The sequence below is a fragment of the Ciconia boyciana genome, chromosome 10 (assembly GCF_034638445.1).
Source record: "Ciconia boyciana chromosome 10, ASM3463844v1, whole genome shotgun sequence".
NCBI lineage: Eukaryota > Metazoa > Chordata > Aves > Ciconiiformes > Ciconiidae > Ciconia > Ciconia boyciana.
In genome coordinates this window covers 8,442,752-8,467,214 of record NC_132943.1, presented here as the reverse complement: position 1 = coordinate 8,467,214, position 24,463 = coordinate 8,442,752, and the positions used below count along the sequence as shown (strand labels likewise).

Genomic DNA, 24,463 nt, shown 5'->3' with positions numbered 1-24,463 from the left:
ACTTAAACACTTCAAATAGGGTGGTTTTGGTTTTATTGGTCTTTCAACTTTTTGTCTAGATTGCTACAAGGTAGAACTTTGATCCTTGGGTTTTATCAGGCTTTGTCTTTTTATAAAGATATTCTAGGGAGATGGGAAATGTTCCAAAATACAAATTTTTTTAAGGTCTAGAAGCATAAAAAACTTAGTGCTTTTTGAAAGCATTTAGGAACTGCTCAGAGAAACTGTATTTAGAGTGTTTAACAGCTGACCTCTGTCTTGAAAAGGTTTTACATCCTGTATTCATTATCATGAATGAATATCTAAATGTGACTTTCGGCTGCAAATTTGGAAGGTTAAAATACATTGAATTGCAAAAAGTCTTCTTAAGCTTTTCTTGCAAAAAGCAGTTTTACCTTGCAGTGACTTACTAATCAGCTGATGCCTTATTTAAGCCATAGAAAGGTATAGTACAGGGGCAGTGAGAGACTTTGGTAGACCAGCTGAAAGTAGAATGGAATGATTTATTTTCATGTGATTGTTTTACAGGTTGAAAATTGGTGTCCTCGTTTACCTTGGAGAGCAAAAAATCCTGATGAAGAAACTGATCAAAAAACAGTGGTAAGAACAATGTTAAATCATGAGGAATAATTCAGTAATTGTGATTCATGCAAAAGATCCTGGAATCCTGTGCCACATAAATGCTAATAAGACTAGAATTTACCATTTTTATTCCCCAGCTCCTCAAAACTGAAGGGAAACATTCTTGACTGTATATATGTAGCTCATCATGTATTTTCTCCAGTCATTGTATCGTGCTGCAGTCTTGGTAGATTTCCACTAAAAACATTTTTGTGTTTAAATTTATGAAATATTGTACACAGATACTGAGAAAAATTACAAATCCATAGACTGTTCACCGGTGTTAAGTGACCATATGTGAAACTGTCCATTTTTATTGTCCCATAAATCTGGGCCTTATATATAAGAATGCCTTAACGGAAGAGGCTTACATACATTTCAGTTTAGTAGTAACATTTTGATTACTCCTAATTTTTTTCCTTTAAAAACTCTACAGCATGCAGAGTTTTTTCTAAACTGCTATAGCCTAATTATGTAGCACTTAGGTATTGTAAGATAATTGCTGGGCTGTATATGAACATTGCTTACATAATTTAGATATAGGCTGTCTCATTTTGTAAAACCAATTGTTCTTAGATCAGTCTAGGTCTAAAATGAATATTTCCTTTAAAATTTATACTCTAGTAATGTTTCTTCTTTCATGGTATAATAGAAGACTTCCTTGTATTTGGAAGATTCATGATATACATGAATCTTCAGCGTACTGTTCTGATTTTATGTCGTGTTTTAGAGATACTTTAACCTCATTTTGAAGCACGTGAACAAAACCAAGTCTTATATTGCAGAAATAAATACGTTGTGAAACATTGCAAACATATTCTGGGGCTATCAAATACTGCTAATAAAAATAACAGTAATTTATGTGGCTTAGAAATATCTGTTTAAAGATATCTTAAATACTTGAACTAAAATCTCGACTTTAGCATTAGGTGTGTATCTTTTTTCTTTTTTTTTTTTAATGAGGAATGTAAAGCACATAGCTCACATCTGAGAAGTTTTTTCACCTCTGGAAAGTACAGTATTTGAAGAATAACTAATGTTTTCATTTTTTTTAAATGCTTTAATTGAAGGCTGAAATTCGTATCAACTTTGATAATCTCTACAAAATGATGTCAAGACATGAGGAATTCAGGTGGATGATGTTACGCATCAGACGAATGGCTGATACCTGGATTGAAGCAATTAAATCACTTGCAGAAAAACAAAATTTGGAGAAGAGAAAACGAAAAAAGGTAAATGAAAACATTTTTCATTCCTGCCACTTGAAGTGATATAGGCTCTTTTAAGCTTCTTGTTCCAGAAGTAACTTCAGAGTGGAAATACCAAACACATCTAAAAGACTTGTGTTTATACTTGTGCCTCTTTTCAAGAAGCATTTTGCTGTTTGAAATTACTGTTACGATGGGTATTTGCTTTGCAAATAGTTTTACTTACTTTCCATGAGTCAATCTTTGAGTAAGTTTTCTAACCTCTTTAATTTTGGATAAAATAGAGACTATGTAGAGGTTTCTAAAGGGAGAAGCTGTGAATTTACTGCAAGCTGATGACACTGGAGTGTTTTATGTAGTTGTAGAAAACAACAATTGTACGTCTTGTTTGTCCAAAATTGAGACTTTAAATGACCTATTTCTGTTTTGGATTTGAGTAGACTTAAAGTTGACCACAACTTTGGACTGGACCAGTTTAGATCTCCTGTAATGAGTTCAATTTAAAAACTGTGAGATTCTTGAAGTGAAAAGTTCTGTTTTATTTGATTTAATATTTTTTTTTAATTACATCAGCTAGTTAAGATAAAGCCAAAAGTTGTAAACACAACAACGGTTTCCATTCCTGCCTTTTTCTTACTGGAGCCAGTCCTGATTGACAGCAGGCCATGCACAGTCATGTTTCTACCCTCTCTTGAGCCTGACTGACTGTAGCTCAGCTCCTTGCTTGAGGTTCTCAGTCCTCGCATGAGGTCTAGGCTCCATATTGTGGTGCTAATGTTTGTCGGGTACTACAGCCCTTGAGTAGGCTCACCCTCTGTCGAGGAGCAACCCTTCTCTTTCAAGCCAGCCCTCCAGCCTGGTTTTCTAAAGAAATATAACATCTGAGAACACATAAACTCAAGAATAAACAGAAGCAGTACTGTCCTGCACAGGCAGTTTTGATGGGGTGCTCTAGTGCTTATTCTTTGCTTTTAGAAGTCCTTTGAGGATCCTCTGCAAAACATATGGTGATTTGATTTTAATATGTCAATTCAGTTCTGGGAGCTGCAAGAGATTAGAACAAAATGTTTTTTTGAATGTTGCTTCTTTTTAAAGAGTGAGGGAAAAGATTTTTGGGTGTTTGGGAGTTTTTATGCTTGGCACTGTACGTACCCACACTCAAATAACAGTCCAGGTATGTAGTGAAGTGTTTGGAACTCAACTTCTGTGCTTCGTTAGAAAGGCAAGCACAGATTTCAAGGAACTACACAGAAAAGTCTCCTCCAGTGGCAGTGGAGAGGAGGGGTTGGGAAAGCCTCCTGTTACTCTTATGCAGTCTTTCCAAGTTCTTAATGGCTTGTTCACAACAGCATACCCTTCCTTAACTATACTGTCTTGCATAAGCAAGTATATCCTACTTGAGAATATAAGTGGTTCATCAATCAAAGTAAGTTAGTGTGAGCCACAACTTTATGTGCAGAATTACAGATTATTTTGTGAATAATACCAATTTTGGGGGGTTGTTTAATTACTGATCTGGTGGCAGATAATAGTGCAAAACAATGCGGTAACATATTTACTATTCTAGAGATCCATTACAAAATTAAATTATTGGGGTGGGAGTATTGGATTTTTTTGGTTCATTTTTTGGCCATAGTTGGAATTTAATAGAAAGAAAAAATGCTGTGAGGTATTCTAGTTGCATGTTTAATGTTGATAACTCTAACATATGACTTTCCTTTCCAGATTCTTGTTCATCTGGGGCTTTTGACAAAAGAATCTGGATTCAAGATTGCAGAAAATGCATTTAGCGGTGGCCCACTTGGTGAATTAGTCCAGTGGAGTGATTTAATTACATCTCTCTACTTACTGGGCCATGACATCAGGATTTCAGCTTCACTGGCAGAGCTCAAGGAGTAAGGAGATTACTTTCACTTTTGAAACTGTCATACTGAAAAAATGAATTATAAACTCTTGAAGCTTCTATTAACAGTATATAATTTCTTGAAGCATAAAATGAAAGTGATAATTCACTAAACAGACAATAAGATTATTTTCATGAGCTCAGTATATGTGCTATGAAAAGGATAATGTGTTTTCACTGTAGCTTCAGGCTCCTGAGACTTCATAAATGAATGTTGTAAAATTCAAACTAAGCAGCTTATTCTTTAACATTCCAGGTGCTTTAACCAGCTGCAATAGGAAACGTTACAGACTAGCCTAATTCTGTGTCCTCTTCTTCATTTTCTGCTGTTCTTCACTCAGTATCTGATTTTAAAATAAAGGCTTAAATCCTTTAAACACATTACTTTTGATGTCGTTAATTGCTTATGTTAGATCAAATTGCTACCTCACTCATCCCTGTCTTGCTTTGCGTACTGGTTCAGCATTAGGCATAAAACATCTGTTTTAAGCTTGAGCACACACACTTTTTCTGTAGCTTTCATTTTTTTATAACAAACATGACAGCATCATTTTATAGAGAGCTCTTATACTATAAAGCTGTCAATAGAAGTCAGAAATTATTTCAAATAATTTCAAAGCTCACTATTTTTAAACATTCCAACCATATTACTCTCTTGTTTAAACTAGATGAGGTTTTTAGTGAAAATTAGCACTTTACTGATGTATAAACAGTTCTTTAATAAATGCTGAGCATCTTTAGCATTTGAATGTTCTTACATGGTTCCTGATTTGGAAAAGCCTTTGGAAAAGGCTTTTTTAGAAAAGGGAATTATTGGTATAAATAGTATTACAGCATCTATTCAAAGTATTTGGAAAGTAATACTTTTCCATATTCCTTCTTTCTTTGTTTAGGATTATGAAGAAGGTTGTAGGTAACAGATCTGGCTGCCCTACCCAGGGAGATAAAGTTGTAGAACTCATTTACATTGATATTGTGGGACTCACTCAGTTTAAGAAAACCCTTGGTCCATCATGGGTACATTACCAGTAAGTATAACACTTATTTGACCTCTTAACTGCTTTGTTAAAGAGCTTTTGTGGAATAAGACATGTCAAAATACTGAGGTGAGTACATCCACATGAATTTGAATTTATTTAAAAGTAAAAATTTGGTTCTCTGTTGTCTTTCACTCTTAGGAATAAAGGGGCTATTACCTGTTTGTTGCATACCACCTTTATCCCCCCCAGCAAGTTTGGGATTCTTGGATTCAAGCATTTTTAATCTTAATGAATTATATTATCTTATTGAGTCATCATCTTTGCCTTTCTTTCCCTCCCTTCTTTACATCCCCCTCCCCTGCTTTGTTCTGTACATTAGTAGATGAGCTGAGAGATTATTGGATTTTGTTGTTTAGTTGGAATACCAAAGGCATGTTTTGCTTGCCAGTGTTTGTAGCCATACTGGATTGATGATTGTGGAGATTTATCTATTCTAATTGTATTGCCCAACAACAGCAATGCAATTTTTTCTGTTCCATTCCTTAAGATGCTGGGCAGAAAGTTGTCTTCGGGGTTAGGTCTAAAGAATAAACCTGCTGGTAACTGCAGTTGTTGTTGCTTTTGTAATCTAGAAACATCTTTCCGTTAGAAATGGAAGATGGCAGTCACGAGAAATTACTTTGTACAGCCGTCTTGGTGTCTGCAGTTTTAGAAACACATTTCTTTTTTTCAATAACTTTAAATCAGCAAGCATCCCATATGTTGTATGAATACATATCAGCATGAAATAAAACTAAATCTAATTTACCGACTTTGATTTTCCTATGCCTAATCGAATTAGCTGTGTTTCATGATCCGTAAAGTCCAGTAGACCCTGCTTGAAGGAAGGTATTGAAAGGTGTTAGCTGCAGGCAGAAAAATGGTTTTCTCTCTACCTCAGGATTTTCTAGACCATTGGATCTTTTCAGCGTAATTTTAAATGAGAGTACTGTGATCAACCTTGCAGATTAGATTATTCTTAATCTCTTTTTTGAAGCAGAGGAGTAAATGGATATTCTGGTTTTTAGGAGCCTGCTAATAAAGATAATCCCGTTTTCCACTGAGCTACAGTTGGTTGTCTGTCTGCCAGATGTAATTGTCAGTAGGTGATCGCATACAGTATTGTGGTCAGGATATAAAACCATACTTATAAATTTAAAATGTTTCTTCCCCTTTTGCTTTCAATTTCCTATTTGGTATATTCTGTAATGAAGATATGGAAATACACCATGATATTGAGATTATTAGATTAGCTCTTCAATTTTTCTTGCTTATTTCATTAATCATTAAATCTTAAGTTGTCAATCTGTTTTTCATTGATTCCTAATTTGTGGTAATGACTGACTTTTTCTGGTTTAGGAGAGCAGAATTAAATTTAACTCTAAATAAATACCTTAGGGTAGTATAGGAGTTTTTCTCAGGCTTCTGAAGAAGAAAAAAATTACTTAATGCCTCCCTTCTACAACATTGGATTTAATGGGATAGAAGGGGACCTCATCTAGTCCATACCCTTGCTGAAAAGTAGATCGCATGTATTTGTCCTTCTTGAGAGATTTTTGCCTAATCTTTTACTGAAGACTCCAAAAGATGCCCCAGCCATTGTTTTATATTGTTAAGCTTTTCTTTAAAGTGTTTTTCTTGGCCTGATTTCTTCCAAACCGCCCATTACTGCTTATTCTAATACCGTTCTGGGGAATAAATTACTTCCTTCCCCTCTCTGCCAGCCTCTAGAATATCTTATATACTGCTTTTCCTTCAGTTTGCTTTTCTTCAAAATAAATGTAGGGGTTTGGATCATTACTTCAGGTTTTGTAGACCTTTCATCAAACTTGTTGCATTTGTTGAGAATCTTTCTAATTACTTCATACTGTTCCTCAAGTTCATTGTACAAAACGGGGTCCAGAGTCTAGCAGAGACTACGAGAATTGATTAGAACAGAAGAATTAATGCAAGAGAATTCATGCAAGCTATCTCCTATTTGATGATCCTCTTGCAATCATTTTTTTTCTCTCAGCATCATGAGTTACCTCATAAATTTTGTCATCAAAACATTTTTAAGTTAAAACTAATAAGCCCAGTGTAAGAGCATAATTATATGTCTTTGTTTAATTCATTCCAGTAAAATAAACATTATCACAAATAAAGCTGCCTTATAGCCCTTGTTCTTTACAAACTTTGCTTTCTCACTCAGTTGTATTTAATGTCAATAGGAATAATTCTTTGTCTTGAAAGAAGTGTTTTGCTTTATGCCATATAGTTTCTCAGCAGACGTGCTGGTCAGCTCAGTCTGGTTTATGACCAGACTCAAATACAAATAAAAACTTGTTTATTCACTTTAGATTGGAATAGAGTGGTAGAATACACCTATGCCTTCAGAACAGTCTCTTGATAAGAGTGCCATTTATAATCTTTGTGAGTAAACTTGAGCCCTGAGGAAATTTTTGGTAATTGTATATCAGGGTTCTAGAACTGCTAGCTCAAAAGCATGACCCTGCTGCTCTGAGAGGTGAGTATTTCTGATACTGTTTTGTACATCTGAGATCTGTAGCAGCAATGACTCTTGGTAGTACATGCTTTATGTGTGGTATAATTGTGCTGTAAATAGCATGAATATAGCAAAACAGATCTCATTCCTGAGTGCACCTTGTTTTCAAGCAGAAGAATGCCTGGACGTGCTGTGTTTTTCAGTTCTGAAGTCTGGATATTTGAATGCAGTTTATGTGCAATGAAGCAACATAAAAATTAGTAGCTTAATATAGTTTGAGGAGTGCAGCTCATTGCCTTTCTTAGCACCTGCATCCTCCATACAGCACATAAGAATCTGGTACTTTTTTGTTTTTCTACAGTCTCTCTAGCAATGACTCATTCCCATATGCCAAAAATCCAACTGCCTTTTTTCTTGAAATAAATTAACATGACAGCTATCCTGAAAAATGAGCAACATTCCTGCTTCTTACATGTTCTCTAGAATACATCTGCTTTAGGAGGGTTATCTTCTGACTAAGTTTTTACATTTTAAATGCAAGTATGGAGTGGCCTGAAAGTTTAATGTGTGTGCCTGCAAGGATTTCTATAGGCAGATATGAGCTGCTCATGATCTGAGCTGGCTGGACATAAGCCAAAACAGTCTGGAGTCTGTGTATCTGTGCTGGCATGTTGCTGTGCCTAAGCTCAATGCACCTACAAAGCTTCCAAACCAGAACTGGTTGGGTTTTGACCAGTTTGCTCCCATGAAGATGTCTGCAGCCACAGGCATATATGTACACTTTATTTAACAGTTTATACTGGCATAGGCACTCGTTACTGACAGTGATGGGTGCTGCTGGACAGCATAGCTCATGTGGACAAAGATGAAGTATAGATAAGTAGAGTAAAATTATAACCTCAAGTGGAAGAAGGATATGAATAAATGTGTAGAAATATTTCCACTGGGACAGCCCAGTTAAGATTGTGCTTATGCCCAATATTTGAGGAAAAACAGTCACTTTAAATATGGTCATAAACCTGGGTTACTTTTGTCTAAATTTTTCTATAAGCCCAAATATTGTAACTTCTAATACCTTAGAAGAAGACTTTAATACGGATGTTTCTGTAAGCAGTTTGCTACCCACCAGTCTTCTTTTTAATTAGTTATTGAATAGACTAATCAGTGTGACACCAATTCCAAGGCATGCTGTAATTCTCTGCAACTTCTGTCTATAGCTAGGTGACACTTTAGGAAGGAGGGGGCAACTGAGTGAAAAACTAAAGTTAAAATCACATTAAATTAACATTTTTATTTAAAATATATCAATGCTTTTAAAAAATACTGTTTTGACATTTTCAAAATGAATTATTTCACTTTAGAAATGCTAAAACATATGTAAAATCAAATTTTTTTATTAAAAATAGTTCAGTTGAAAGACATTTAAAACACTAAGTGAAACAAATGGAGAATATAGTAGTTGGTCAGACAATTGAGGCCCTCCTACATATGTTAAAATATCAGTTCGGCATAACTGGCATTATTTGCATTCATTTCTAAATTTTAAATCTTTACTTTACCAGTTCTTTTCTGCTGCATTTCGGGGATTAGGTTCACCACTTGAACCTTTGATCTCTCATACCATTTCTGCACACACTTGTACTTTCCACTGTGATCTTTTTCTCTTGTCGTTCTGACTTTCTTTATGCCTGAATCATATAAATATATTTTGTTTTCCCTGCTTCCTGGTTTAGCTTAGTTTGCATTGCATCACATTTCCTGTCATGCTTCAGAGACCCTGTGTGTATTGGACATAGTTACACATATCCCTATGAACAATTAGTGCTGCATACCTTACATCTGAATACAGGAAAAAGAGAGGAAACAAAGCACTTTGAGATGATCACATGCGATGTAGTGCTCCTTACATATGTAATTTGACAAACTCCAGTAATGTTGCAGTTTTTCAGTAGCTTTCACCCATTTTTCATTCCCCTGTACTCAAGTACCTGGCCAAAAGCTGTATATTTGATAAGAATTTTGTTTTAAGGCCTGCCAAGAAATAAGAGGGCTTTGATTCATCAGTGCAGAAATTGTTTTGGTCCTGCTGGAGTATTTTGTATGATGCACAGATAATTGCCACCGTTGGAAAATATTTTCATTGAGAATATTTGACATAAAACACTGCACAAAAACTGATCTGTCAGCTTTGTTGTTTGGTGAATCATAATGTGTTGTATATTTTTACTTTTTTTTGCTTGAAAGATCTCTGTGAAGATTAAAAAAAAGTAAATTTGCTCTATTTGTACTTTCAAATACAAAGGTGGCATTTCATATGAGAGCTTAAAAGTTGCTGGGGTTTTTTTCTGTTTCCCAATTTAATGGATACTTTAGAGAAAGGAGCAACATATAAGAAATATGTAAATATATTTTTGGGACTAAATTCTTTCATCTTTTAAAGCTGAAAAACGGTTGGAGCTAAGTTCTTTCACCTTTTGCGGGCTAAGTTCTTTCACAGTTTAAAGCCAAAATCCTGGTGTTTTACTGAACAGAATGTATATGGGCTTGGAGCACAGGAAATGTTGAAGACTGGGAAATATAGCCATTTTTAATAGTAACTTTTGCAGCTACCTCCCTTCTCTGGCCATCCACGAGGTTGTGTCTCTTCCTTAGCACGTACAAGTGCAGTGATACAATGTGCAGTGATAAAAGTTCATGTCTTTTTAACATAGTGGCACATGATATAGGAACACATCCTGTATAAGTCTTTTCTGAAAATTTTTTTTGTGGAGGGCTGAAGAATGGTAGGGTCAGCAGCTTTGGAGCCATATAATCCAATTCATTTGCAGTGAAGCCAGTGATCAGTATGACAGCCATTAAGTTCCTGTCCAAGCCATGTCAGAGGTTTGTCAGGCTGCATTTTGGAAACGTAACTTCTAGAATCTGTATGCTAGAACGTGTGCCCTCTTCTTCATACTGAGACTTTTTCTGCCTTTCATGTACTATGGGCCCTTTTTTGAAAGGAGGCACTCGTAAATGAAGTAATTTTTTTTCAAGGAATTAATAGGAGTTTAAATAAAGGACTAAGTGTGATTCTCTCATCCCAGACGCTTTGTAATCCAATGCCAAAGTTTCTCTCAGTTGTAGACTGGTTGTTGCAGACATTTGACTTTTATATTGTTTCTTCAAAAGTCTGTGACAAAATGTTTCATAAACAAATAAATGATCTGTCTGACTGCAAGCGTTCAGCAAATTAAACTGTCTTCAGTGCTTCTCTGGTAGTTCTAATTCACCCAAAAGTCAGAACCTGGAGACTAAATACAATTGTCTAAAGACAAAGTACTATTTCTGCTCTGATCTTCTAGGCACGTGGCTGTTGGCTGTTGCATTGATTTTGTAGTAATGGGTGAGAACATTAGAAAATAGATAAAGAATCCTCTCTTCTTCTGCCTAAATTCTACTTCAGAGCCCCAGGAATGTAGGTGACCACAGTAGCATTCCCATAAGCTCTACTTGGATGTTAAAGCATACATTCATTCTGTAAGAACAAAGAAACCCAAAATAAGCTCCAGGGTTGCTATTTGAATGTCTGATATATCCTTGAATTTGCTGATCGTAATGTCTTTGTGAATGTAATATGACCAGAAATGTTTGAAATTAAAATGTACCTTCAGTTTATAAATCATCCACGGTTGCAAACAAAAACAAAACGCATCTTCTTAATTATCATAACTATGTATATATATACACACATGCTTATATATACGCATATGCATGTGTACCTACAGTAATTTTTTTTTTTTCTTTTAGGTGTATGCTAAGAGTTCTGGATTCCTTTGGAACCGAACCAGAGTTTAACCATGCTCATTATGCCCAGTCTAAAGGCCACAAGACACCATGGGGAAAGTGGAACCTTAATCCACAGCAGTTTTATACAATGTTCCGTAAGTATCCCTGTGTTTATAAATAATTTGGAGCTTTAAAAAGGAATGCTGTCATTGAGAAGAATTTTTGTATTACAAAAGACAAGTTCATGGTTTAATAAAATGCAGCTTCTAAATGGGCAGAATCGTAAGTGTCAATAAGTGTCTGTAGACTATGCAAAAGCTCTATTGTGCTTCCATCCAGCAATCAGAAAATAACAATATCAACTTACTAATGGTAGGGAGCTGTATTCTCAGGGTACCTGTGGAAAGTGGTGATTGGCTTTACCTTCAAGTGTCAGTTTGTTTTTGTTAGTTTTGCCTTCTCAAGTCCTGCTATGGAGCGATAGGTTTTTGAGAAACTTGCTAGATTGCATTTTTATAAACTGCACTCTTGCATTTCATCATGTTAAACTGAAGTTTGTAACTATGTTGTTGTATTTCTGCTTTTTTCCCCTCAACAACTGAGCAGCAGAATTCCTTCGCTATTTCTTTGTGTTCAAGATTAATAAACTAGCACTCAGAAAAAATATTTTTTTGTCTCTATTTTTTGTGGATGTCTCAAATTTTTCACCTCGCTTGTCTTCATGTTGTGAGTATTCATCCTGAGGTGAACTGATTCACATTTTTTTGCCAGCTGTGTACAAAGCTATTGAAAAACAAGTAGTAGATTTCAGCATTGTTGTAGGTCTTTGAAGCATTGTTAATATCTTAAAAAAAAAAAAAAAAGGAAAAAGAAAAAAAGAGAACAGAAGAAACATAAATTCTGTATAAATCAGGTCGGATTAAATTATTACAGTGATCTGCTCCAGCCTTAGTCTTTGACTTTATGGCACTAGGTTCTAGAATCAAAGGATCTTTCTCTTTTGTGTGTTGTAGTAGCGGTTCAAGTTTGTTATCTCTGAAAGGTGCAGAAAGATTCACCACTGCCAGCTAGCTTGAGGGTAAGTGAGGCTTAGGAAGGAGGAAAGTGCATGCAGTTGTGTGCAGCAACTTCTCAGACCAAGTCTGTAAAGAAACACTTGCTTGTGACCAGCCTGACCTCCAAAGTTTGGTGGTGGTCTCTGTCTGAGACTAAGGCCAGGGCACGCGCTGTTCTCTCCATCAGACTTCATAGTCAGGTCTTTCAAACTTTTCTGCTTTTCATAGCAGAAATATACGTGCTGGTGTCCGGTTGACATGCTTTTGATTTCAGTTGCCCTGTAAAATTCTTGAGAGGCATATTTTGTCTGTCAACATTTGCTGTGCAAGTTTTTCCAGAGAAATACAAGTGAAGGTTGTTCAAAAGATAAAAGACTGCATTCACAGTTGTTTCGAAGCAAGTAACAAAACTCATGGTGGGGAAATGTGACTTGGAAGTGGTTGCAGAGTTTGTGTCTGGACGTTAGTAAGCAGAGCTTGTTCGTATCCAGATAATTTGCTAATATTTATTGGTTTATGTCCTAAATGGAAAAGGAGCTGAAAGCTCAGCCATGCTGTATTTAAGTAGTCCAGCTGTTGGGAAATTTGTGTGTGAGGTCCTGTTCAAGATAGCGTCAAGGGTGGTGAGGCACTTGAGGAAAATAGTTGCATGAATACTTGTGGTACAGCTGTGTGTGTGCACTCCTCAATCCCACTCCATGAAATGCAGAAGAAAGTAAATCTTCTCTATAGAGAAGATCTCTGTTGTGGCAGTGTAGACTACTGTTATAGTCTCTTGCTCAGAGCAAATCAATTCATAATGAATTTTCAGGAGAGTATGAGTATATTGGAATTTCAATAAATAACCATTTCCAATTTCTACTACTGGAAGTGACTGCTGGTTTTCCTTTGCAGGAAAGGTGGTAAAGAGATTACAAGCAAACTCATTCTGAAGCATGAGTGATTTCAGTGCTATAGATTATTCAAGGATTTTGCTTATTTTTATACTAGGTGCAGAAGAGTCAGTGTTCTGTGATATTTAAAGTTTATTTTTGTTTTTAGTTCTCTGCTGCAGAGATAGCACCATCTTTATGGGGTTGTGATTAAAAGTGCATGTTATGCATCAGTAAAGATTTTATGACAGATTGGAACCCTGGACAGCTTCCCAAGATCCCTAGACTCTATTATGTTTTGAGAACTCTGATTATAAGGGCAGAAAATTATTACTGAGTAGCAAGCAAGCCATATTCAAACCTGTGGCATATTACCAAATGCTTGACTGTTCTCTGAGCTTTCCAGAAGCATGAGGGTTTTTTTCCCCTTTTTATGTTTTTTGTTTAAATTCTTTTATGCAAAATAACAGCACTGATACTTCTAAAACTGCATGATCTTGCTTAAAAATCCATGTGAGTGCTTCCTGTCAGTGATGTTTGAGGCACTGAATTCCGCCAGTTCTAAGTGCTAACTTTAACAAAGGTTTATTTTTCTTTTGAGTGTGTGCTGCCTTGCCTCTCCTTTGAATGCAATCTCTCATCCAAAAATATGAAAGGATGGAAAAATGCCCCTTTTCAGGCATATTTGCAACGTGCCATTTGCTATGCTAAATTCTAAAAAGTCCTTGGGTCTAAGTGACTGCCTAGCTGTTGCTGAGGCATTTTTTGTGAAAAAGAGTAATTGTCATTGAAAGACTAAATGTAATGGCAGAGGGAAGTGTGCACTGTGTATGGTTTCTCTGTTCTGCTGCATTATCCAGTTGGCTGATTTTCAGGAATCAAAAAGCAAAACCTCATAATTGCAACAGATTCCCCCCCCCGCCCCTGAACTCTGACCATAGGTTTAGCATTGCATGTGTCATAAGTGCGTGGGGCATTGTCTTCGCGGGGTTTTTTTGTTTTGGGGTTTTTTAACTTTGCAAAGTGTGCTTAGTAAGAAGTTGTCAGCTTGTGTGCCAGAATTTAAAAGGGAGGCTTATAGAGGAGATCCTAGTGTTTATTGCACCCACTTTCTATGTAAACTTGTGAGGCTATGACACTTTTTAGAGAGGTGCAAAAATCCCACATGTTGGAGTAATTTTTATATAGTAGGGATGGATTTTTACTTGAAGCCTTGAATGTTGGAGTCTGTGCTGGAATTAAACACCCTGTCTACAAAAAGGAAAAAAAAAACAAAAAACAAACAAACAACAAAAAAACCCCTTAGTTTTAATGAGCCTATAAGTCTGTGTCTTTATAGGAGGAGAACAGTGGCTAGTGTTGCTGGATATCACCGCTGGAAAAAGACCAACAGAGGCTAAAAAAATATGGAAAACTAAGAGTAAATTGCATATCCTTTGCATGCACTTTTTTTTTCTGGGTGCTGGATTAACAACAATTTTGCCAACCTCAGTTATCACCTTTCAATATTTTATGATAGATATATCTGAGGGAGTTAGGCAGTGAAATTTGTATTCTGATCTGCATAGTGTGACTTTTTAGGCTAGTAATTAACATGGATGCCTAATATGCAGTGAGTTGGATAGTTGGTATTAGCTCTTCCAATATAGAAGGTGAACCCAAGAAATTTACTAGAATTTATTTATGACATTGAGCTTTGTTAACAAGCGTAAATCCAGGGGTTTTTTCAAATTGTTGGTATTGCATCTCTGAGATTGTCAAGCTGGATTTCTTCTGGTTCTCTTATCTCTAATAATAAAGCTCAGCACACAAAAAATCATTATTGTTGGCCTCAGTCCAGCTACAGAATTTTTATTGTCAGAAATGAGCCAGAAAATAACTGCTTACTTCAGTAGACATATGCATCAGGACTTATAATTAATAAGAACTATTCTCGATAATAAAGCAAGCAAATGCATCTCTTGGTATGAATGTGAAGGAAGCGATCTGTTGAATAGTATGTTCCTTGTACCTACTTTTCTGACAACATTCACACTCTTGTAACATTAACCGATACTTTATAAGGTTTTGAATATACTCCGTTTCTTACAGCTCACACTCCAGATAACAGCTTCCTTGGATTCGTGGTAGAGCAGCATCTGAATTCCAGTGACATTAAACACATTAATGACATCAAAAGGCAGAATCAATCTCTTGTTTATGGCAAAGTAGATAATTTCTGGAAGGTGAGTTTTCTATACTTATATACTTGAGCAAATTTATTTTGATCAATATAATAAAGCATAACTCTAAAAGTATCCCTTCTCTCTAAATCTATTAAGTTCTTTTTCTGAAAATAAACATATTTAAGTAATTAAATTGAACATTTTGAAGTCTTTCTGATGAGGAAACTCCTGCCTAGATTGATGTGGATCCTTTGCTATCTATGTACACCTTTCTGATAGAATAAAAATTTTTTATGGTCTTGATATCACAATGATTTTGGAAAATGCAGAAGTTGTTAAAAGTAATGGGAAATTGAAGGTGTCAGGGGCTCTGTGAACTTTAATCAGTCATAAGTCTTTCAATAATTTCTTTTCTTTTGTCTACAACCAAAAATGTGCTGCATTTTGAACTGGAAATTGTGTTTCACTAAAGACCCTAGAAGTGTTCAATCTCATTTTATCTCCCTGTAAAAATATCAGAGTTTTGTTTCTTAAAGATTGCAATTACTGCATTGTCTACAATCTGCAGATGAGAGCTGCAGAATAACACCACTGAGGTTTGGTCATATTTTCACCACATTAAAGTATATTGTGTTGTTAAGCTCACAGTGGTCTCTGCTTTTTGTTCACTGTCCTTTTCTGGAACTCCTTCCAGGCTGCCACACCTGGGAGTTCTCTCTCATGCAGTTTTCAAAGAAAAAACATTACTTACTAATAACTGGATTTCTTCCAAGTTACCTCTAGCTTCGTGTGCCCATTCCCTCCTACCTAAAAAGATCTTATTTTAAGCCTCTTGTCAACTGAAAAAGGAACTGATCAGTACATGCTGTGCCATATGTAGGACCAAACATGACAGTGTGAGAGCACCCATGTCTCACGTTTTCTTTTCTCTTCATTGTCATGAGAATATTGGTCTTGCACAGTTTTCTGAACCACAGAAGCAACACTTAATCTGATAACTCTGGTTATACAAATAAATTCTTGAAAAATGATAGGTACAAGTAAATGGTCCATCTGTGACACAAAACAAAAACTTAAGAAAAATGGGAGAATGTTGCCAGTGGTAGCAAAAAGGTAGACCTGAATGCTTCTTGGCTACTGTGCTGAGAAAAATATGCATATTAGCTGTGCGTGTTCGATTGTAATCTCTCAGGTTTATATTTGGGTTTATTGCTCTAAGCCATGTAATCTGTGTCTTAAAAGGAAATTTTGCTTTACATTGTAGTAAATACTGTGACAGTTATTCTATTTGGCTCATGATATAGAACAACTTAGTATGCCCCTGTCTGCAGTCTCTTCCGTCTGCAGAGTGCTGGAACAGAGCTGAGAGCCTTTCAATCGAGCCTCTTCTAGCTGAGGCTCTTGTACTTTTAGTTCCTGATCTCATTATCAGTCTCTCAGGAACAGTTGCATGTAATAATCATCTATACTTCCTGACCTGATTTGTAGTGTGTATCAGCAGAACAACCTGTTGAATACTAGTTGGATTTAAGGAACAAGATAGTTGCTTAGTCACCAGGCTTTTTTTTTCACTGACATATATATCTTTCTCAGTTTATTCAGTCTGCATAAATTCAGAAATATGTATTAATAGCTTATATGCCCAGAGGGGAGATTTGTGATTGCCTAGTCTGAGATTCTGTATGACACATAGGATATTCATGGGCTGATTAAGACAAAAACATGGCTTTTTGGAAAAGAACATCCAATCTTGATTTTTAAATAGCACATGATGGAAATCCCACTATTTCCTCTGGTAAAATCCTCAAATAATTGCCTTCTCCCTTAAGACTTTGCATTATTTCTGGTACAGATTTCCAAATGGTAATTTCCAATCTTAGTAGGAGTTATAGACTTTGTCTACTGGACTGACGATGTTTGTGTTCTGTTTCCCTGTAGGTATATATAGGTTGAGGTCAGAGTAACCCATAGTCATCTCCTGAAAAGCCTGTGTATGCTGAACCACTGAGAGCTTTGTCCTTTCTAATCCTTAAGTGTTCTCACATGTCTGTTTTCTCTAAACCTTTTCAAGATTATTCATATTCCTCTTGAAATGTGAATGTTAGCAAAGGGCACATGGGCCATACCAGCACCAAATCAAAAAGAAATATTATATGTGTTGTTAGGCGTATCCCCTTTCAACCATCAGGAACTCATGTTCAGACAACTTCTCAGCCAAGACCCTTGTATTATTTTTTAGAACTGCTGCTTTTCAAGTCACTGCTCTGTTTCTATAAGTGTTGCCTGTCTTTTTTCTTCCAAGATGTTTGACTTAATACCTGGACATATTAAAATGCTTACTGTATGCTTGTAACATCAAGCACATTAAAACTGTAGCTTGCAGGCTGTAACCTAAGTGCAATCAATGCAGATAGGCTTTGAATCAGTGACAGTATGGGATGTCTTATCTGGAGTGATAAAATCCAGTTCTTGTGATCAACAGAAAGCCTGAACTAATCTTGTGTCTGTGTAATTTGCTTATTTCATGTTTCCTTCATTTTCCCTGTTCAGTGCTCTTTTCATCTGCCACCATGGCTTGTATGGAACCAGACTAATCTATTTATCCTGCTACTTTTCTTCATACTGAATATGGCCAATTAATGAAAAGTGTAATCTCCACAGAAAACACGGGTCCCTGCTGGGTCTGATCAGTTGTTAGAGAAGCACAGTGTGAAGGGGAGAGCATTCTAGTCCCCAGACTGAGGTGCTTTTAGGGAATAGCAGTTGCAAATAAATTATTTAATTTTAATCCGAGCAGGTTGAAATGGAACTGAGGTATGCACAGGACCTTTTTTCCCTGAGGGTGGGACTTGAATAGCTAACTGCCATCATGGTTTTATATAGCTGTGGACATGGGTTCTTTTCTACATCTGGCTAGGCCTGTGTCATGGTTTAGCCCCAGCCAGGAACTAAGCACCACGCAGCCGCTCGCTCACTCCCCCCTGGTGGGATGGGGGAGAGAATCAGAAGAGCAAAAGTAAGAAAACTCGTGGGTTGAGATAAAGACAGTTTAATAGGGAAAGCAAAAGCCGCACACGCAAGCAAAGCAAAGCAAGGAATTCCTTCACTACTTCCCATGGGCAGGCAGGTGTTCACCCACCTCCAGGAAAGCAGGGCTCCATCATGCATAATGGTTACTTGGGAAGACAAACGCCATCACTCCAAATGTCTCCCCTTCCTTCTTCTTCCCCAGCTTTATATACTGAGCATGACGTCATGTGGTATGGAATAGCCCTTTGGTCAGTTTGGATCAACTGTCCTGGCTGTGTCCCCTCCCAGCTGCTTCTGCACCTGGCAGAGCATGGGAAGCTGAAAAGTCCTTGACTAGTGCAGCAACAACTAAAACATCTCTGTATTATCAACACTGTTTTCAGCACAAATCCAAAACATAGCCCCATACCAGCCACTATAAAGAAAATTAACTCTATCTCAGCTGAAACCAGGACAGTATCCACCCCTTATTCCATACCATTTACGTCATGCTCAGGTCTCACACTATCCAATACATTCTCATTACCCACCACCGCCCTTCCCATCCTTTGATATAATACACACATATCTTTCCCTTAGTCTATGGACCACCCCTATAAAATGTCTGTAAAATGTCCAGAAATGTCCACAAGATGTCCACTGAGTTCATTTAGTCCATGACTTTGGGCTTCATCTCTTATGGTTGTTACTCAGGACAGGAGAGGTGGTGTGTTTCTTGGAGTTATTGGGCACCAAAGCCAGCTTAGGTCAGGTCACTGCTGCACTTGCACTGCTTCTTGTAAGGCTTCTCCTCCATTTGTTCAGGTGGTTCCGGCTGTAGTAATTCCTATAACATGCAACTCAAATCATGGGTTACAACAATTTAAAGGTATATCCATTACAATGTCCACCCCTGGTCCTTTTGGGCCAGGTTATAGAGTTTAACATTGCAATAAACTCCTCCCCTTGCTCCTAGCCTGGCCAGCAACAAGGGGTTCCTGCTATAGTAATTCCCACAACATGCAACTCAAATCATGGGATACAACAATTTAAAGGTATTTCCATTACAATCTCCACCCCTGGTCCCTTTGGACCAGACCATCAGGTTTAACATTGCAATGAAGTCCTCCCCTTGCCCCTGCTCCAGCTTGGACTTATCCACAGAATGTAGTACCTTCAGAAGTAAACTTGCTCCAACATGGCCTCATGCACAGCCACCGATGCTTCAAGGTGTACCTGCTGCAGCATGGACTTCATCCACAGCCACAGATGCTTCGAGGTGTACCTGCTGCAGCATGGACTTTATCCACAGCCACAGATGCTTCAAGGTGTACCTGCTGCAGCATGGACTTCATCCACAGCCACAGATGCTTCGAGGTGTACCTGCTGCAGCATGGACTTCATCCACAGCCACAGATGCTTCGAGGTGCACCTTATCCAGTGTGGACTTATCCTAGGGCCACAATCCCTTCAGAGGTATACCTGCTGTGGCACAGACATAACCATGGCCACAGATGTTTCAAGATATACCTGCTCTGGCATGGGCTAATCCATGGGCACAGACGCTTCGGGGTGTCCTGCTCCCACGTGGATTCATCCACAGGCCACAGTCCCTTTGACTCGAGTTCACACTGGAGTTCCAGCCTGTCCAGTACAGCAGCACAGAAACAGCAGCAATGCCCTGGCCATCTGCCAGCCCAGGCGTATGGCCATTGCTGCTATCAAAATGTTCCCAGGCACAGCAGAGTAAGGTGATAAGCAGTACAGCAGCACGGCAAGCAGTGAAAGCAAAAAGCAGACACTAATGAGCCCTAGACTCTAACATACAGTAAGGCAAGCAAGCCTATGGCAAGCACAGAAGCCTGCTGATTAATAGCTAAACAGGAATAACAGCTATAAATTCTATCTGGCACATTCCAATCAAATCTGTCATTATCTCAAACCCTTCGAGCCCCACGTTGGGCGCCAAAAAGGACTGTCGCCTTATTCCATACAGGAACTAAGCACCACGCAGCCGCTCGCTCACTCCCCCCTGGTGGGATGGGGGAGAGAATCAGAAGAGCAAAAGTAAGAAAACTCGTGGGTTGAGATAAAGACAGTTTAATAGGGAAAGCAAACGCCGCGCACGCAAGCAAAGCAAAGCAAGGAATTCCTTCACTACTTCCCATGGGCAGGCAGGTGTTCACCCACCTCCAGGAAAGCAGGGCTCCATCATGCATAATGGTTACTTGGGAAGACAAACGCCATCACTCCAAATGTCTCCCCTTCCTTCTTCTTCCCCAGCTTTATATACTGAGCATGACGTCATGTGGTATGGAATAGCCCTTTGGTCAGTTTGGATCAACTGTCCTGGCTGTGTCCCCTCCCAGCTGCTTCTGCACCTGGCAGAGCATGGGAAGCTGAAAAGTCCTTGACCAGTGCAGCAACAACTAAAACATCTCTGTATTATCAACACTGTTTTCAGCACAAATCCAAAACATAGCCCCACACCAGCCACTATAAAGAAAATTAACTCTATCTCAGCTGAAACCAGGACAGCCTGTAAAAAAAAAGAAGGTGCCAAATTACTTGTCATTTCATCTTTGCTAGAAATATCCATATCCCAGCTCTGCTGCATGGCTGAGCAGAGTTGGTGAGGCTAGCTCAGACCACCTGCTTAAACTGTATATACTAACCAGGTTATTGTAGCTAGAGAATTATGGATTGCTTACAGACAACGTTCTGTCTTCCCACATGAGTCAGTGGTGCTAAAATCTGGTTTGAACATGACAAGTAACAGGGGAAGGAATACAGTGATCCCTTCTGTCAGCTCTGCCGGATACAGAAAAATATGCCAGCCCATGGCCTGAGACCAGTGGCATTCACCCTGTGTTACAGCGGGGAAGTCTAGGTACATCTTGCTCAAGGTCAGGAAGGATGTAAACTGCAGAGACTGTAAGAAACATCTTGTTTACTTCCCTCTGATAACAAAATCAGTTTTAAGTGGGTTGAGGGTTACAAATAGGAGGCTCTAAAGATTATCCTTAGAGGTAAGCTATCAAGGGCAACATTTGCCAAGTTTTGGATGTGTTTGTTGTAATCATAGGTTTGGGGTTTTGTCTGAGATTTCTAGCAGTACTAAGGAGAGACCTATCTCTGCCTAAGTGAAAAAGAAGGAATGAATAAAATGTGAGTGAAACCCATAATGCTCTCCATTATCAAAATTGTCTTTAGTTACAGAACATTTCAATTAAAAGGGAATGTTTGAAGCCTTTCTTGTCATCTTCACTCCTGTTTTGGTCTAAGTCTTTTCTTTGTTCTTCTTCCTGCAACTTCCTGTCATACTATTCCAATACGACCAATCCTAGAAATAAAAAAGAGTTGAGATTCGTTTTACGCTATTTGCTATTTCTTTTTTTTGTGGGGCACTGTGAAAGAAGTCAGAATTTTGCTTGTATCAGAAAATACCCATCAATGCATAACCTAGAATCATATGACGATTGCTTTGATAGATTGTATTACAGTGTATTGGAGTTGCTGTAAAAATATTTATATATTTAAAGGGAAAATAATGTGTGAGTTTGTTACTAATGGCACTTGGCAAGATGGGCATTCTTTTTAAATGTATACTGTCTGCATAACAAGTTTTGAAGAATCAGAGATGGGAAATGGTTACATTTAGCTTGTTCGCAATGGGAAAGCACATAACCAAGGCTGCTGTTACTAACAGCCTTTATAGCTCCATGTGACGTACATAATTTCCCCATCGTATGCCGTCTTGCAGGGAGTGGGAGGATGAAAATGGGGAGAAGTCAGAGAGGAAAAATTATGCTCCTAGGAATAGTTCTGTTACGTGCAGAGATCAGTGTCACTGCTGGCAGCGTTGCCTTTCTCTTCCTTCTGATTGGTTTTTGTGCTTCATATTTAGCAACATACTTTGGCTGAAGATTTAATTTCATTTTTTAAGCTACAATAAACATAAGGAAAGGGAGAAATGACCCTTCTCACCTTTTCTCTGCCACGTGGTCAATGCACTCACAAACTTGTCTCATGGTGGTTTATTTTGTCTTCCTCCAAATTTGCAGCAGCACTGTGGGCTTATCTATTGATTGAAACTTACCCTAGTTGCTGTCACCAGGCACCAGGAGCACTGTCCTGCTTTATGCCACATAACAAATTGAAATTTCTGAAATTCCCCATTTGCTTCTGAAAGACGTATGGATCAAAAAACAAAATAAATCAAAGCAAATGAGCAGCTGTAGGTGCAGTAAACAAGTATACATGTATGTACACCTTGGAAGGCTTATTCTTCAACATTTATTATGAAAATTAGAGTTTCATTTATTATGAAGAAAGAAAAAATGTTTTCCATTAATATGTACCTTTCAGACAGGTCAGTGATCAGCTTCTCTTTTTGCAGAACTCTGCAGCTGCAAAATGAATTCGTGAGGTCTTACCATACCAATTAACACAATCATCTACTAGTATTTGATTATCACAAAACCAACACAACCTTTTCTTCCCTGTGGTCTTACTTCCTATTTTCTTCTGTACCCCTGCACTTTTCTGCTTCAGCACTTACAGTGCACAAGTATGTCTCATTGTTAGTTCTGGAAATTTCCATTCAAAGGACAGGAAATTCTGGGTTAGGCGTTAGTTTGTGTTACATGACAGTGAAATTGTCAAATCTTTCAAAAACCTCAGTGTTTAAAAAAAAAAAGGAGAAAGCTTCATGGATGAAGAACTGCAAGAAATGATAAATGAAATAGATAAAGATGAGGATAGGGAACTGAATAAGCAGGATTTCTGGCAGATCTTGAAGAACCCAAGTCTTTACTGAGAAGTTTTATTCATTCTTTCTGCAAAGATTATATATGTGCAAATAAATTATTTATATATATATATATATGTATGTATGTATGTGTGCACGCTGGTGTGTATTTCATGCAGATACATGTCGTAGGTGCCTAGCAAAGAGGCCATAAATGGACATTCAGGGGAGAGCAAAAGCATGGCAAGGTTACATAATACCTCCTTTGCATATTCTCTCTCTTTCCAGTTTTTTTGAGCTCTGGGAATTTTCTGAATCTGTTTGTCTATTGATAAACTAACTGTCTGTTGACAAACTTTTGAGATCTCAGTAAGAGCTGTCTTCAAAGCACTTGTCTGATCATGAACCTTTGCAAACTTTCTTGCATCCACAACATTGTCTGTCATGGAGTCCCACAAATCTCTGACCTGGTGCTGGAGGAGCCATTAACTTTGGGGTTTTTCTAAACCTGCCTCCTGCTAGCTTTGTTTTGCTTCCTTTGTATCACAACATTATGAATACTCAGTCACTGTCCATGTTCTTTATGCCAATTACAGTTTTGTAAACCTCTCTCATATTCTGCCAAGTTGTCTTTTCCAAGCTGAAGAATTGTTAATGAATTCGTCACCAATTTCTGTATGTAACAATGGAAACCGTTCTGTAGCTTGGATCCTTCTTACCCCTCTCAGAAGCACGTCCAGTGTTCTTGGCTTCTTTTTGAGGAAAGGGACCAGAACTGCAACAGTGTTCGAGGAGGGATAGAACTGTGTTTGTACAGAACAGTTCAATGATACTCTCTTTATTTCTCTATTCCTTTCCAAATAATTCCTATCATTTACTTGGTTGGTGGGTGGACTGAGTGCTACTGAACACTGAACTGATTTTTTTCATGGACCATAATGATATTTTATCATAATGCAAAGTCTTCATTCTTGAGTGACGCAGGTCAGCTCAGGTCCATTATTCGTATGTGAAGCTAGGACTGCTTTTCAACACATGCATCACTTTATTTATATTGAATTTATCGGTCATTCTATTTCGTAGTCACTCAGTCCCTTGGATTACTGAGGGGGCTTTTTCAAAAGCTTTACAACCCCAAGTGTTCAGTATTGTGATGTTTTTCTGCAACGTTTTGAAGTTAGTTTCAGTTTTGATACTCTGAATAGTATGTATTGACTGCACATTTTGTCACTTCTCTATTCTCTTTTGGATGATGATTGTTCATTCACAAGGGTGATTCCCTTCTATCCCAAAGAGACTTTGTTCCTTTAAGAACTTTTAAAGAGTTCCTACATGCTGATTGGCTTCTTTCGAGAACACTACCGATTTGGTGAGAGAGGATTTCCTTCTACAGAAAGAATTGACTATTGTAATTTTGTTGGTTTTATATGGTTATATAATTAACACTTTATTTAAGTTTTGGATAATCTGTTCAGTGTAGAATTCACACTTGCTAGTCATGAATCACTGAATCCTCTCCAGATCCATCTATAAATTCAGTACTCTGCATTAAGTACTCCATGGCTAGCAGTTTGAAAGTTTCATATCTGAGCTCCAAGAGACATCATT

General features: G+C 37.7%; 1 protein-coding gene and 1 long non-coding RNA gene across 5 annotated transcripts in view; one reads left to right on the top strand and one right to left on the bottom strand.

Moving 5' to 3' along the window:
• MGAT5 (alpha-1,6-mannosylglycoprotein 6-beta-N-acetylglucosaminyltransferase) overlaps positions 1–24,463 on the top strand; it is a 139,338-nt gene that overhangs the window by 83,546 nt on the left and 31,329 nt on the right. For all 4 annotated transcript variants that reach the window (XM_072873919.1, XM_072873921.1, XM_072873922.1 and 1 more), the window contains exons 6-11: positions 529–600; positions 1,692–1,853; positions 3,555–3,724; positions 4,626–4,760; positions 11,026–11,159; positions 15,023–15,156. In XM_072873919.1, the coding sequence (XP_072730020.1) occupies positions 529–600; positions 1,692–1,853; positions 3,555–3,724; positions 4,626–4,760; positions 11,026–11,159; positions 15,023–15,156 (807 nt within the window). The remainder of the gene's footprint in view (positions 1–528; positions 601–1,691; positions 1,854–3,554; positions 3,725–4,625; positions 4,761–11,025; positions 11,160–15,022; positions 15,157–24,463) is intronic.
• Positions 18,130–19,569, bottom strand: LOC140657226 (uncharacterized). The gene is made up of 2 exons (XR_012044250.1): positions 19,280–19,569; positions 18,130–18,965 (listed from the first exon to the last, which is right to left on the bottom strand). It is a non-coding gene; the product is annotated as an uncharacterized lncRNA (long non-coding RNA).